Below are 12566 nucleotides of genomic sequence, written 5' to 3' on the forward strand. Positions count from 1 at the left end.
CAACGTTTTGTTTTTGGATATGCTGCTTATGCCTCTGCAAAGCCCACAAGCAGGATATGAATACAACACAGTCCTCTCCTGCAATTGCCTCATAGCAACTGCTAAATTGTAGAGGCAGCATAGAGACATCATGATGTCTAGCCTTTGATAGCCTTATCAAATGCATTGGTCTAACCCCCTTTAGAACAATCTGATTTGGTGATCATTGCTGGTGGCGCAGTGGGTTAAGCCACAGAGCCTAGGACTTGCCGTTCAGAAGGTTGGCGGTTCAAATCCCCACGACAGGGTGAGCTCCCGTTGCTCGGTCCCTGATCCTGCCAACCTAGCAGTTCAAAAGCACGTCAAAGTGCAAGTAGATAATTAGGTACCGCTCCGGTGGGAAGGTAAACAGCGTTTCCGTGCGCTGCTCTGGTTCGCCAGAAGCGGCTTCGTCATGCTGGCCACATGACCCGGAAGCTGTACACCAGCTCCCTTGGCCAATAAAGTGAGATGAGCGCCGCAACCCCAGAGTCGGCCACGACTGGACCTAATGGTCAGGGGTCCCTTTACCTTTACCTTTACTATATCTAGTGTTGTGAGATAAGTAGAAAAAATATCTTCCCTCTTTTCCCACACAATGCATAATTCCCCTTAATCATGTCTCCCTTTATTTTCATTTCCCCGCTCAAACCCTGAAGCCCCAGTCATGTAGGCTTTCCTCACAGGGGAATGCATCTGTGTCTTCTGTTTCCCCTCGATTTGGGGTGAAGGAAGCCCCAATTGTTATTCTGACTGCAACATGGGAAGAGGTGAGGCTTAATCTCTCCCACCCCAACTATGATCAGGAAGAAAATGCTTTCCCCCACCCCACCCACATAACACATGGGGATAGTGTTTAGTAAAAAAAAAAAAGTTGTGTTAAGTGTAACATGTAGTTCGGCCCTCAGAGCTCTGAAGAAGAGTGCAGGGAAAACTACAGCTGATACCTAGCCCTGATGGATGGATGCCCTATTTTAATGTAGAAGCCAGATCTCATAAAAATATGATTTGAGGAGTCTGTGGGTTCCTCCCTCAACACTTGAAGACTCTTTTCTTCACCCCATTCAATCCCATGGACACCACCAGGATTAAAACCCTGTTGTGATACTTTGCCAAACTCCCCATACATCACTGCTTTTTATGGCATTTTCTTTACACTAAAGATTTTCCTTAGATTCCTGGGTCTTCCTCCTAGATAAGCTTTGCTGTCAGCCTTGGTGTCCAAGGAAGAGATTATGAGGCTTATGTGGAAGGAAGCTCCAGAGGCCAGATGGACCTCTGAGGTGACTGTCATGTAAAGGGAAGGCTCTGAAAACTGAGGACAGGGTGGAAAAGCTTTGCTGTCAGCCTTGCCTCCTGAGAAACAGCAGTGTGACACACCGCTGACTGCTGTGTTCAGGTTTAACTAATCCTTGCGGTCCTCCTCTCTCCAGGAGTTTAAAGCCAAGAGATTAGGGGAACAGCCTTCCCCATCCGCATTTTGCTATTTTTATCTCATCCCCGCCTTCTTTCGGGGTGTCTAAGCTATTAAAAGCCGTTCCTCTCCTTCTGTATTTGCAAGGCAGAATTGCAAGGCAGAAGTTGAAATGCATGGCTTCTTGTCTCAGTCTGAGTTTTCCTCCTCTCATTTCTCCTTCTTCCATTTTAGGCTCATCCCACCATTGAACCAGCTGGAGCTCCTGAGGAACCTGAAGAGCAAATCTGGACTGACTTTCAGGTGAGTTAGATGGCCGTGGATCCAGCCCACTCCCTCAAAGAAAATGTCATAGACAACACTAGACTCCTTCCATAGGCACCCTTTATATGTGTTATGTGAACATGCAATGTGTGTGTGTGTGTGTGTGTGTGTGTGTGTGTGTTAGGACTGGGTGATGTATTGATACGTCATCCAAAATTGGTTTGAAGTCCACATCGTGCTAATGGTTTCATGATATTTGACATGGCGACGTATCACGAATCACAATGTGTCTGTGACGCTACCTGAAGGAGCGTCTCCACCCCCATCGTTCTGCCCAGATGCTGAGATCCTGAGGGCCTTCTGGCGGTTCCCTCACTGCAAGAAGCAAAGCTACAGGGAACCAGGCAAAGGGCCTTCTCGGTAGTGGCGCCCACCCTGTGGAACGCCCTCCCATCAGATGTCAAAGAGATAAACAAATACCTGACATTCAGAAGATATCTGAAGGCAGCCCTGTTCCGGGAAGTTTTTAATGTGTGACATTTTAATGTAATCATCACACATCAGGTAATAACTATATGCCAAGATTTTAATGAACTTTCTGTAAAACATGAAATTGTTTTACACATAATCCCCCCACCGGCCCCCCGATGAATTTTTGTGCCCAGGGCAGCCATCCAGAGTACCAGCACCTTTCCCACCTTGTGGAAACAAAGCACTGCGTCGGACCTATACAAAAATACCTGTAAAAACATTTCAAGTGTTTTCTAAGGGAGTCTAGGGAACATGCATTTCTTAATTTAAAATAATATCACGCCCCCATGATCTTTCTGAGCTGTACCAAAGAAGAGAGGTTAAAATGCATAAAATGTGTTTTCATTCTGACCCAAAAGCCAGGGAGGTTCTGGTGGAAGAGCTTAGCTGCTATCTAAATTCCCTCCATATGATTCCAACAAAGAAAAGACCTAAAATGAATACACTTTAAACCATGGTCTATTGACTTTACAAAAATTCCCCAGCCATGACCTGGAAATAATATTCATTTCCCAGCTTCTGAAGAATTTCAAAATAAATCCTATGACTTTTAGGCCATGACTGAGGTTCTTTCTCTTGACCTCCATATGTGAACCATATGTTACTTTTCCTGAGTTTGCAAATGTGCGGCAAGTGCATGTCTGACCTTGCTTGTGGCTTCAAAACACTGACTTGACACAAATATAGCTTAGGTAAAAACAGATTGCAAGGGGTAAAGATCAGGCGGCTTCTTAAAAAAGAAGAAGCGTGGATATAACTCATGTTTTAATATTAACATACTTCCACGAGATTATAGCAACAAAGACTTTACTTATGAGGTACAGTTTATTAAGCTGGTTCTTCAGGAAAGTTCAGGAAGCCAAAATAATAATGCATTAAGGAAAAGTTTTATTTTCCTGCTAATGTCTATTACAATATTGCTAAGAGTGTTACCTCAACTAGGAAAATAAAAAGAAGAAAGGAGAGTATAATTGTTTTTTTGTTTTTTTAAGACTAGACACAAAGTTCAGCAGGTGCCAATTTAATAATTAGTCGAAATAATGTGTTTTCCCCCAATGTGTTTTTTTTCAAGGGCAGTCTAGCTCTGTGAGTCTCCTGGCATTCCATGAGAGACATTTCACTTGAAAACCAGAATTCTTGGCAGCTCTTGGTTGAAACAGGAAACTATATAGAACTATCGCCATTGAAGAAAATGCATTGGTGATATGCATTGGGAATTTTTATTTGCTATAATATATTCTCTGTTTGAAATCAGTTTTTGACTATTCTCTCCTTCATTGCTTGAAGCAATTTCTGTTTTTGTGCTGGGCAATTTTGGGGTGTTTATTTCTCTTTTGTCACCTGCCCTCTTTCACCAAAGATTTCTTGAAAGTTTTATTCTAAGACTTTACAAATTCTATCCTCTTTTTAAGAGGGGGGAGCAGAGATCACCCTGAAGTGACTGTGGCCTTGACGATGTCTTCTCGATTCAGGCCAGGAGACTGTGTAATGCAGACGAGGTCACCTCTAACATGTTAAGTGTTGCTCTGCCTGTCTGGTCCATGAATTGACGGATTAGCCTCTTTTTCTGTGTGACTTTGCTGGGAGAGCAAAGTTTCTATGTTGCAAGCGCATCACACAGAAATGTGGATCAGTCTTAAACGGAGCTATTTTCAAGCTGTGGAAACAGGTTACATGAAAGCGTGAAAGTTAGAGGGAACAGCTCCCCGTGTGATGTTTCGAGACTGGTATACTGAGAAGGAGCATGAGTCCGTTAAAAAAACCCCAGTCACCTTGATCCAACCCCATGGTTCAAAGAGTCCGATTCTGAAATGTGCTTCAATCTTTTTGTTTTTTTTTTTAAATAATATTTATTAGCCGTTTAAAGATTACAAAAGAAAAGAAAAAGAATTAAACAAGACAATACAATACAAAACACCACACAACCCAAACATTGACTCAACCAAATCAAACAAAAACAATTAAAAACACATCCTATAATTTTGATATCATAACTTTCATTCACTTGTTTCAGCGACATCCTCACACCTCCCTTTTTGTATTCCACTTCAATTAGCTGTTTCAGCAATTCCTTTCCATCTTCCTCTGTTTTCTGTCCTGTAATTTATCTTAACATATTCTAACCTTATTTTTTCCCTTTAATACATTTACAACCTGTCTGTACCTAATTCCTTATAACATTTCTGCTAAAGCCATATAACTTCATTCCATCATTTTTCTAACATTCATTAATTTTACAATATTTCTGTAAATAATCTTTAAATTTTTTCCAGTCTTCTTCCACCGACTTTGTGCTTCAATCTTTTTGTTTCAGCCTTGTTTTGTGCATACGTAGGGGCTCGCTGGGTGGAGTGGAGCCACAATACCAATTTCCAGGCAGATGGCTTCCTGTTGCCTACTTTTGGAGGGGGAGAAGAGGAAGGGGAAAGCGGTGGGGAAGTTGGTGTGGTGCAAGCGCAGCAGCGGAACCAATTCTGGTGCACCTGCCGTTGCATTTGCACCGCACCAACTTTCCTGCTGCCTCGCTCCTCCTTCTCTCCCTCACGGTAAGCAAGAGTAACCCACCTGCCGGAAAGCTAGCAAAACCACTCTGCCACACCTTACGAGCTGCTTCTACGCTGAGTATCTCTCTGTGCCCCATAGTTTTCCTCCCCCTGCCTTGTCGCCACCTTCTGTTTGATCCTGTCCTCTTTGTCTTCAACTGTGAATACCATTCTCCCTCTTCCGCCTGACTCCACTGCTAATGTACTTTTGCTTCTGTTTTAAGGAAAGAGCAGCAGCCTGAGCCGTCTCCAAGGTCTGTATGTTTTCAGAGAGTCCATCCCCATGCATTCTCACTGCTCTCTATCTCTCTCTCTCTCCCACTTTCTCCGAGTTTCCGTTCCTTTGTGTCATGCGTGTTGATGCTCGTGGCGACAAGGAGCTGAGAGCCATTCAAATAAACATTGTAAACCTCCAACGTGCTTGCAATGATGAGACCGATGATGTCCGCATGCCTTGTAAATACCCGTAAAGTTGCCCCCTTGATTATGTTTCCTTCTTTCCAATGGCAACACGCCATTTGACCGAGCGGAGTCTCTGGAGTGGGTTGCTGCGGCAGCATCAGAACCATGGCTGAGATGTGGCATGTAGATCCCTCAGAAATGGATTGAAAAACCTGGGAAAGAGCTGTTATCCCCATGTGGAAAACGAAAGGGGCAGATGCAGTCTTAACACAGCCCCTTTCAACTTGCCTTTCCCGAATTGTGTGATAAAGAGGTGGTGGTCATTCTCCAAGTTCCCTTCTCCCCTCACCTGTATTTCTGCCTTTCTTTTGGTCACGGCAGCAATGAAAGAAAGGATATTCATGTACCCACCAACATTTGTCGCACATCATTGTTTTACAGCAAGTAGATCCCCACCGTGGCAGAGAGAGAAAGGAAAACCAGCCCCTCTTTGTAGGGACAACTGGCTAGTACAGGTCAATAAAAAACAACGTACATTCCCCATAGCGCTTAAAAACACACGCCTTGGGATTTCCACATTTAGGATTGTGGAAGCTGGGGCTCACTGCGTTGCCGGGGGTCAGGCATGATGCTGCTCCTCTGTTGGCTTCAGTCACACCTGGCACCTGAGCATCTCCTGGTGCAGCTTTGCTGGTAAGGATAACTGATGCTTAACTGCTGCTACTTCTGTAGCACTGATGGAGGATGGAGGAAGCATGGATTGCCTCCCTGCTAGTAACCTTTTGGGTTAGGGACCAAGCAGAGGTGGTGCCATCATCTCCATAGCAAAGTCAGGTAGAGGAGTTATCTACTTGTCAGGCTTGCAGAAGGGCACTTTAGTTGCTGTGATTGCAACCAATGGTGATTTATAGGTTCTGCGAGTGTTAGATCTGTCAAATCACCAAAGTCCATAGATCAAGGGTAGGCAACATGGTGGCCTCCATAAGGGCTTCAGTTCCCATCATGCTTGAATCGTGACTGTGCTGGCAGGGGCTGATGGGAGTTGTAGCCTGGAAACCACATTGTAGCTTATTTACAATGTTTTCAGATTTGATTCTCAATCAAGAAAGCTAGTGTTCTGCCAGGCAGATATCTACAGGCTGAAAGTGTGCTTTGGTTTTAAGACAGCTTCGTGCACAATAGCAACTGACATGATGTTGAAGAGGAAAGTCCATTTTGTAGGTTCATCTGATGGGTACCATATATGTTGAGCTTTGAGACATAACATTGTTCCCACATGAGATGTTAACACTGTACTCCATTTCTTTACTTTGCAAATCTTGCAATAGCTCCTAAAAAGTTAGTCTTGCAGGAACTGTGTAGTTCTGGGTTCGTATGGTGCTGGTACAGATTATAATCCTGAATATTTTGGGTGGGATTCAACTATTTTTTTCTTAGACCCTCTGAAATTCATAGACCTAACTCAGTCATTAATTTCAATGGGTCTACTTTGAGGAAAGCTATTAGCTACTGACTCTGGTTAGAGATTTTGTTCAGTTTTGATATAGGATTTTGGAACACAGGTAAAACTGCAGCAAAAACCAGTTGGTTATTCATCTGGGTTTAGAATCTCTGGGAATACTAAATATTTGTACAACTGTTAGGAGAGAACAGTTTCAGAGAAATCTGTGGGCCTAACTAGATGCTATGTGAGTGTATCAACCTGTGTTTCTCCAGCAATGTTTAGTTAAAAGAAATTCGGGGTATTGTTGCATTAGGTTTATGGTTTTCCCTTTCCTGCTCTGATTCATTGGTTTCATTCAGGGGTGGGGGAACTGAACCTGACAATATGACACCATGCACCACCACCCCAGACATTACGAGGGAAATGTTGTCTGTGTTAATGTCTAGGTTGGCTTTCTGACACAGACATTCAATATTTGCAGGTGATTTAATAATTTCAAGCAACAGTTTGCAACAGATGCCTGTATGTTCCAGCTACAAGCCTAGCACAGTGACAAGTTCATTCATTTATTAGCTGTATATCTTTCAGTTCCTCCGAAGAGTTCATGCATCTTCCTCCCCAACCCCTTTATACTAACAAGATTCAGTTGCTCATCTCAAAATTGGCAGAACAATCCAAACCCAGAATCTGCTGTGCTGGAGGAAGTTTGGGTGATGTCCTTCTGCCCTAGCCTTGCCCAGCTCTGCTGGCCTCCACTGTGCTCGCTGAAATGTTGGGTGGAAGCTACCACCAGGGACATTCCTGTTGGCGCTAGCCAACAGAAACACCCTGATCTGGAGGATGAGGGACTGCGCTAGCACAGGATCCAGAAAATCCAGCCCTTGTGTGACAACAATGGACCCAATTCAGGCTTCTTAACTGCTCCCTTTCTTCCCTGGTGGTGGGGTTGTGGACATCCCACTCGCCTTTTTTGCACAAGTGGGATTCCCCAGTGAGTTAGCAACCTGGGGCAAGTTAAGCATGGAAAACCGCTGTTGTCAATGTGCCAGGCTGAGCTTGTGGGTGGATGCGCTTCAAACAGCTCCTAGGGATGGTAGAGCTATTCCCTGACCTAACTTTTTCCAGTCTGGTAGTTTTTGTGCTTTATTTATTGACTGCGGATTTATCTCACCTTTCCTCCAAGAAGTCTAGCTTCCTCCCCTCCTCTCCTCTTTCCTCTGTTGTCCTCACATGAACCCTGTGAGAGAGGCTAGGCCATTGAAATTGACCAGCCCAGGGCCATCCAGTGACTGACTAGGCATTTGGACCCAGGTTTCCTCCATCCAAGTGTGTGTCATGAATTCCGCTCATATTGATCTGAAGGAGACCCCAATGTGTAGTTAGCAGATTAAAAACATAAAAACGTTGCAGGATTCCAAAACAAAACAAAACAAAACAAAACAAAACAAAACATAAACCAGAGGCAATCAGTTGTTCATTCAGCAGAGTGAAGGCAAATGAGCATAATGGTCACAAATCCATACATTTTCAGGATCGGCAGAGTCCATAAGAAATCCAGTTGCAGCAGACTTAACTTAAACTTAAAAAAGGTAAAGGGACCCCTGACCGTTAGGTCCAGTCGTGGCCGACTCTGGGGTTGCGGCACTCATCTCACTTTATTGGCCGAGGGAGCTTCTGGGTCATGTGGCCAGCAGGACTAAGCTGCTTCTGGTGAACCAGAGCAGCGCATGCAAAACGCTGTTTACCTTCCTGCAGTTTGACGTGCTTTCGAACTGCTAGGTTGGCAGGAGCAGGGACCGAGCAATGAGAACTCATCCCATTTCGGGGATTCGAACTGCCGACCTTCTGATTGGCAAGTCCTAGACTCTGTGGTTTAACCCACAGCGCCACCTGCGTCCCTAACTTAAACTTACAATAAGACTAAAACCTTAACACCAAGCATACTATGTACAGAACCCCACACCAGAAGGAAAGAGAGACAGAAAGTGAAACCCAGGCTTCTTCTGGCCTTTTATTATAGTCTGGCAACCTAAAAGCAACACGTCAGGCTAATAATTTGATTACAACACTTTATATAGGTATTAGATTGTATCTTATTCTTATATTTAGCAGTGAACATGCTGAAAGTAGTTGCTGCTTCAGTGTAGCAGGATAGTCCTTCCTGGATAACCGACTGTTTCAAACTATGTTCCTCAGCAAATAAGAGGTCCGAGAGGGTACATAAGTTGTAAATGGTTCAGCTTTCACTGATTCAGTGAATAAGTCGTGTATATAACCAGGTGCATCTGTACTGTGGTTGGGACTTCATACTTATTTTGGAAGGCATGTTGCCTCAAACTTGAATTATTCTCCGTTTGATACACCATCCCCAAAATCCCCTACTTTGGGAAATTTGCTTAAGTTACATTAGTTGGTGTTACCTTGTATAAATTGTATGTTACTTTACTTTGAATGAAGATACAATTTAGTAATCAATTTACAATTTAGCAAAATGTTGTAATCAAATTATTAGCGTGACGTGTTGCTTTAAGGTTGCCAGATTTTCCTGTTCGCAACACTGGATCTTTGCTGCCTATTATTATATCCAGTATAACCTTGACGGAAAGAGATAACAGAACCAGTTTAAGCCAGCTGTACTCAGCTTCTCTGAAGGAATAACCAAAACATTAGGAACCTTCTGCTTGTTTCTAGGCAGAACAGAAGCTTGCTTGTTAGCTAGAAACTTCCAGCTTGCACCAGCTTGTATCACAGAGAGAAGCTTCCAGAACCCTCTTGAATCGAACAGAATAGAAAAGATCTCTACACTTTAAGCCAGTACTTTCTGTACCAAAAAAATTTGCAAACTGACTGTGTGGACACACTCTCAACCCCCTGCACTCACCATATAGTGCAGGGGGCGGCAAAGTTTTTGTGGCTTGGGCTGCTTCACGGTCCCACAGCCGCCCCGGTGGGCCGGAGTGCACGCACATGCGCGCACGCATGCGAAAATGCTATTTCTGGCACGGAGGAGGTGTGTGCAGCTTCCCATTGGCTGCAGGACCTTCCTGCAGCCAATGGGAAGCCAGCCAGCATTGCGGAGGCGGGCCCCGCTCTGCTGCATGCTGGTTTAGCACAGCGCATGGGAGCCGACCGAGCGGGTGGCAGGGGTCCATGGGCTGGTTAAACGACCCCCTGATATAGTGCTAAAAGCCAGAAAGCAAACAACAGGCGTGCCCTTGCCTTTCTTCATATCCCAATGGGTATGATAACAGGTGACAAAGGGCTTTGCTTCTTAATTCCGAGCACAATTCAAGTGTTGGTTCTGACCTTTAAAGCCTTAAATGGCCTTGGTCCAGTATACCTGAAGGAGCGTCTCCACCCCCATTGTTCTGCCCGGACACTGAGATCCAGTGCCGAGGGCCTTCTGGCGGTTCCCTCGCTGCGAGAAGCCAAGTTACAGGGAACCAGGCAGAGGGCCTTCTCAGTAGTGGCGCCTTCCCAGTGGAACGCCCTACCATCAGATGTGAAGGAAATAAGCAGCTATCTTATCTTTTTAAAAAGATAAGGCACCTCTGTTCTGGGAAATTTTTAATATTTAATGCTGTATTGTTTTTAACACTCATGCACAGGGATCTTGTCACTCTAGGAGTGCTTGAAAATGTCCACCCAGGTGGTTTTCCTTTACAGCAGGGGTCCCCAACCCGCAGACTGTGAGCTTTATGCAGCCCCCAAACTATTTCTGTGTGGTCCCCAAGTTGCTTGGCAGCTGGTGTCACGATCCTGGCTCCCCGCCCCCCGCAGATTTGCACTGCTCCTCATGGTCCCAAGCAGCACCATCTACTGCTGCTCTCCTCTTTTTTTCCTATCATTTCCTGCAGAAACACACGGGCTTCACTGTTTCTTCTGGTCTCACCACCATCATGGTGCCATCTGAGATCTTGCGAGAACCTCCCAGAGCTCAGTAAGCAAATCTGACAGCTTAAAAGCTCTTTCCATGCTGGGAAAACCCTGTTTTGTTTTTTTTTTAAAAAGAGCTTTTAAGCTCTCCACCTTCTGTGTCTTTTATTTGTGTGATTTCAAACGGCCGACCTTCAAATGCATATAGTTGAAATCGCACATGTTAAATGCGTACAAGGTGTGATCGCACTGTATGTTCGAAAATGGATTGAGTTCAGGTTAGCATTTCTTCATTGGCCTTTGACCTTAATCACATTAGTAAAGGTAAAGGTAAAGGTAAAGGGACCCCGGACCATTAGGTCCAGTCATGGCCAACTCTGGGGTTGCGGTGCTCATCTCGCTTTATTGGCCGAGGGAGCCGGCGTACAGCTTCCGGGCCATGTGGCCAGCATGACTAAGCCGCTTCTGGCGAACCAGAGCAGAACACAGAAATGCTGTTTACCTTCCTGCTGGAGCGGTACCTATTTATCTGCTTACATTTTGACATGCTTTCAAACTGCTAGGTTGGCAGGAGCAGGGACCGAGCAACGGGAGCTCATCCCGTCGCGGGAGTTCAAAACGCCAGCCTTCTGATTGGCAAGTCCTAGGCTCTGTGGTTTAACCCACAGTGCCACCCGCGTCCTAATCACATTAGTACCACATTCCAAAAACAGTGCATGGTAGTTTACTTGGAGTAGACCCACTGAAGTCAATGGACTTAATTAACTCAAGATAGGTAGAGAATGTACAGAATATCACCATTCACCCACTCCAAATAGAAAGGTCTACTTCTGTGCTCCTGAAGTGATATGATCACATATAAACTGAATTCGTAATATAGGCAGAATGCTAAGATTTCCCTTGCCCTATTTCGAGCAATTGCTGGGGACAGAATGGACGCCACTTATCTTTCAGTGCAGGGCCAGCCCTCTCGTGAAGCGAGATGAGGCAGCCACCTTAGGTGGCAGGATCCACAGATGCAGTAGATCCCCATATAGATCTTTTTTCCTCCCATCTTTTTGATGTAGCTCTTCACTCACCCTTTCTTCCTTGGTGGCTGCCATTTTGCAGTTTGGCTCAGGTGCCAAAATGTCTTGGGCTGGCTATTCTTCAGTGTATGTTAGTTTCCCTTTCCCGATCCATTTCAATAGGGGCAGATTGCTTTTAGTGCAGGGGTTGCCAACATGGTGCTGTCCAGATGTTAGTGGACTACAACTCATCATCCCCAGCCGGCATGGTTGGTAGTCAGGGATGATGGGAGTTGTAGTCCAAGAGATTCTAGAATGACGCCATGTTAGCTAACCCCAGCTTAGTAAATCAAATGCAATTTAAATTAATAATAATTAAAAATTGTGTTTGTTGTGTGGGAGATGAAACACCACAGGGCAACTGACCCCGCCCCCGCCAAATTGGTGGTAATCTGAGGTAGTTTGGGTTTGCTGAAAAAGTTCTGGAATCATTTCAAATGGTAGTCTCATCAGCATAGAAAAATTAATAGGGATACATAGGGTTGTGTTTATCAGAGAATTCTGGTTCCTGGCAAGGGATGCTGTAGATTAAGGTTTTAACTATTCCCTCCAGAGATTGGGGGCAGAAGGAGCTGCGGATGGACTTGTGGTCGGGCTGTTGATGAAAACGTCAACTGACAGAGGCAGCCCTTCCGTTTGTTTTTAAACCCCTCGTCTTATTGGGGGGTGCCAGCAGGAGACTCGCAGAATCTGTGTCTGTTAGTCTGGCCCTGTGCCAGGAAACCCCTACCCTACTGTATTTGATGAGTGGTCTTGTACTTCAAGAAGAGACACCTCTGGTGCCTTGCCAGGAAAATGGAGCTGGGTGTTATCGAGAAAGAGAGGGCGGATTCCGTTTGAACTTGCAGCGGAGGTTGCCGAGCAGAAGGAGCGATGCTCAACATCCCTTCTGCTACTGGAACGGAAGTGTTGCGCTGCCAAGTTCAAGTCACCCTTCCTCCCTGCCCCCTCCCCAGCGCAAGCCAAAGAGGCTACCCCCTTCTGCATTTTAAATGTGGCTGAGAGGT

General features: G+C 45.1%; 1 protein-coding gene across 9 annotated transcripts in view; it reads left to right on the top strand.

The window, feature by feature from the left end:
* Positions 1 to 12566, top strand: part of KCNQ2 (potassium voltage-gated channel subfamily Q member 2) — a 139148-nt gene that overhangs the window by 92334 nt on the left and 34248 nt on the right. For 8 of the 9 annotated variants that reach the window (XM_081867630.1, XM_081867621.1, XM_081867623.1 and 5 more), the window contains 2 exons: positions 1667 to 1735; positions 4995 to 5024. In XM_081867630.1, coding sequence (XP_081723756.1) covers positions 1667 to 1735; positions 4995 to 5024 — 99 coding nt within the window. The remainder of the gene's footprint in view (positions 1 to 1666; positions 1736 to 4994; positions 5025 to 12566) is intronic. The other variant, XM_081867625.1, reaches the window with a different exon arrangement.

This window comes from Podarcis erhardii, assembly GCF_964252035.2.
Source record: "Podarcis erhardii genome assembly, chromosome: 6".
Lineage (NCBI taxonomy): Eukaryota > Metazoa > Chordata > Lepidosauria > Squamata > Lacertidae > Podarcis > Podarcis erhardii.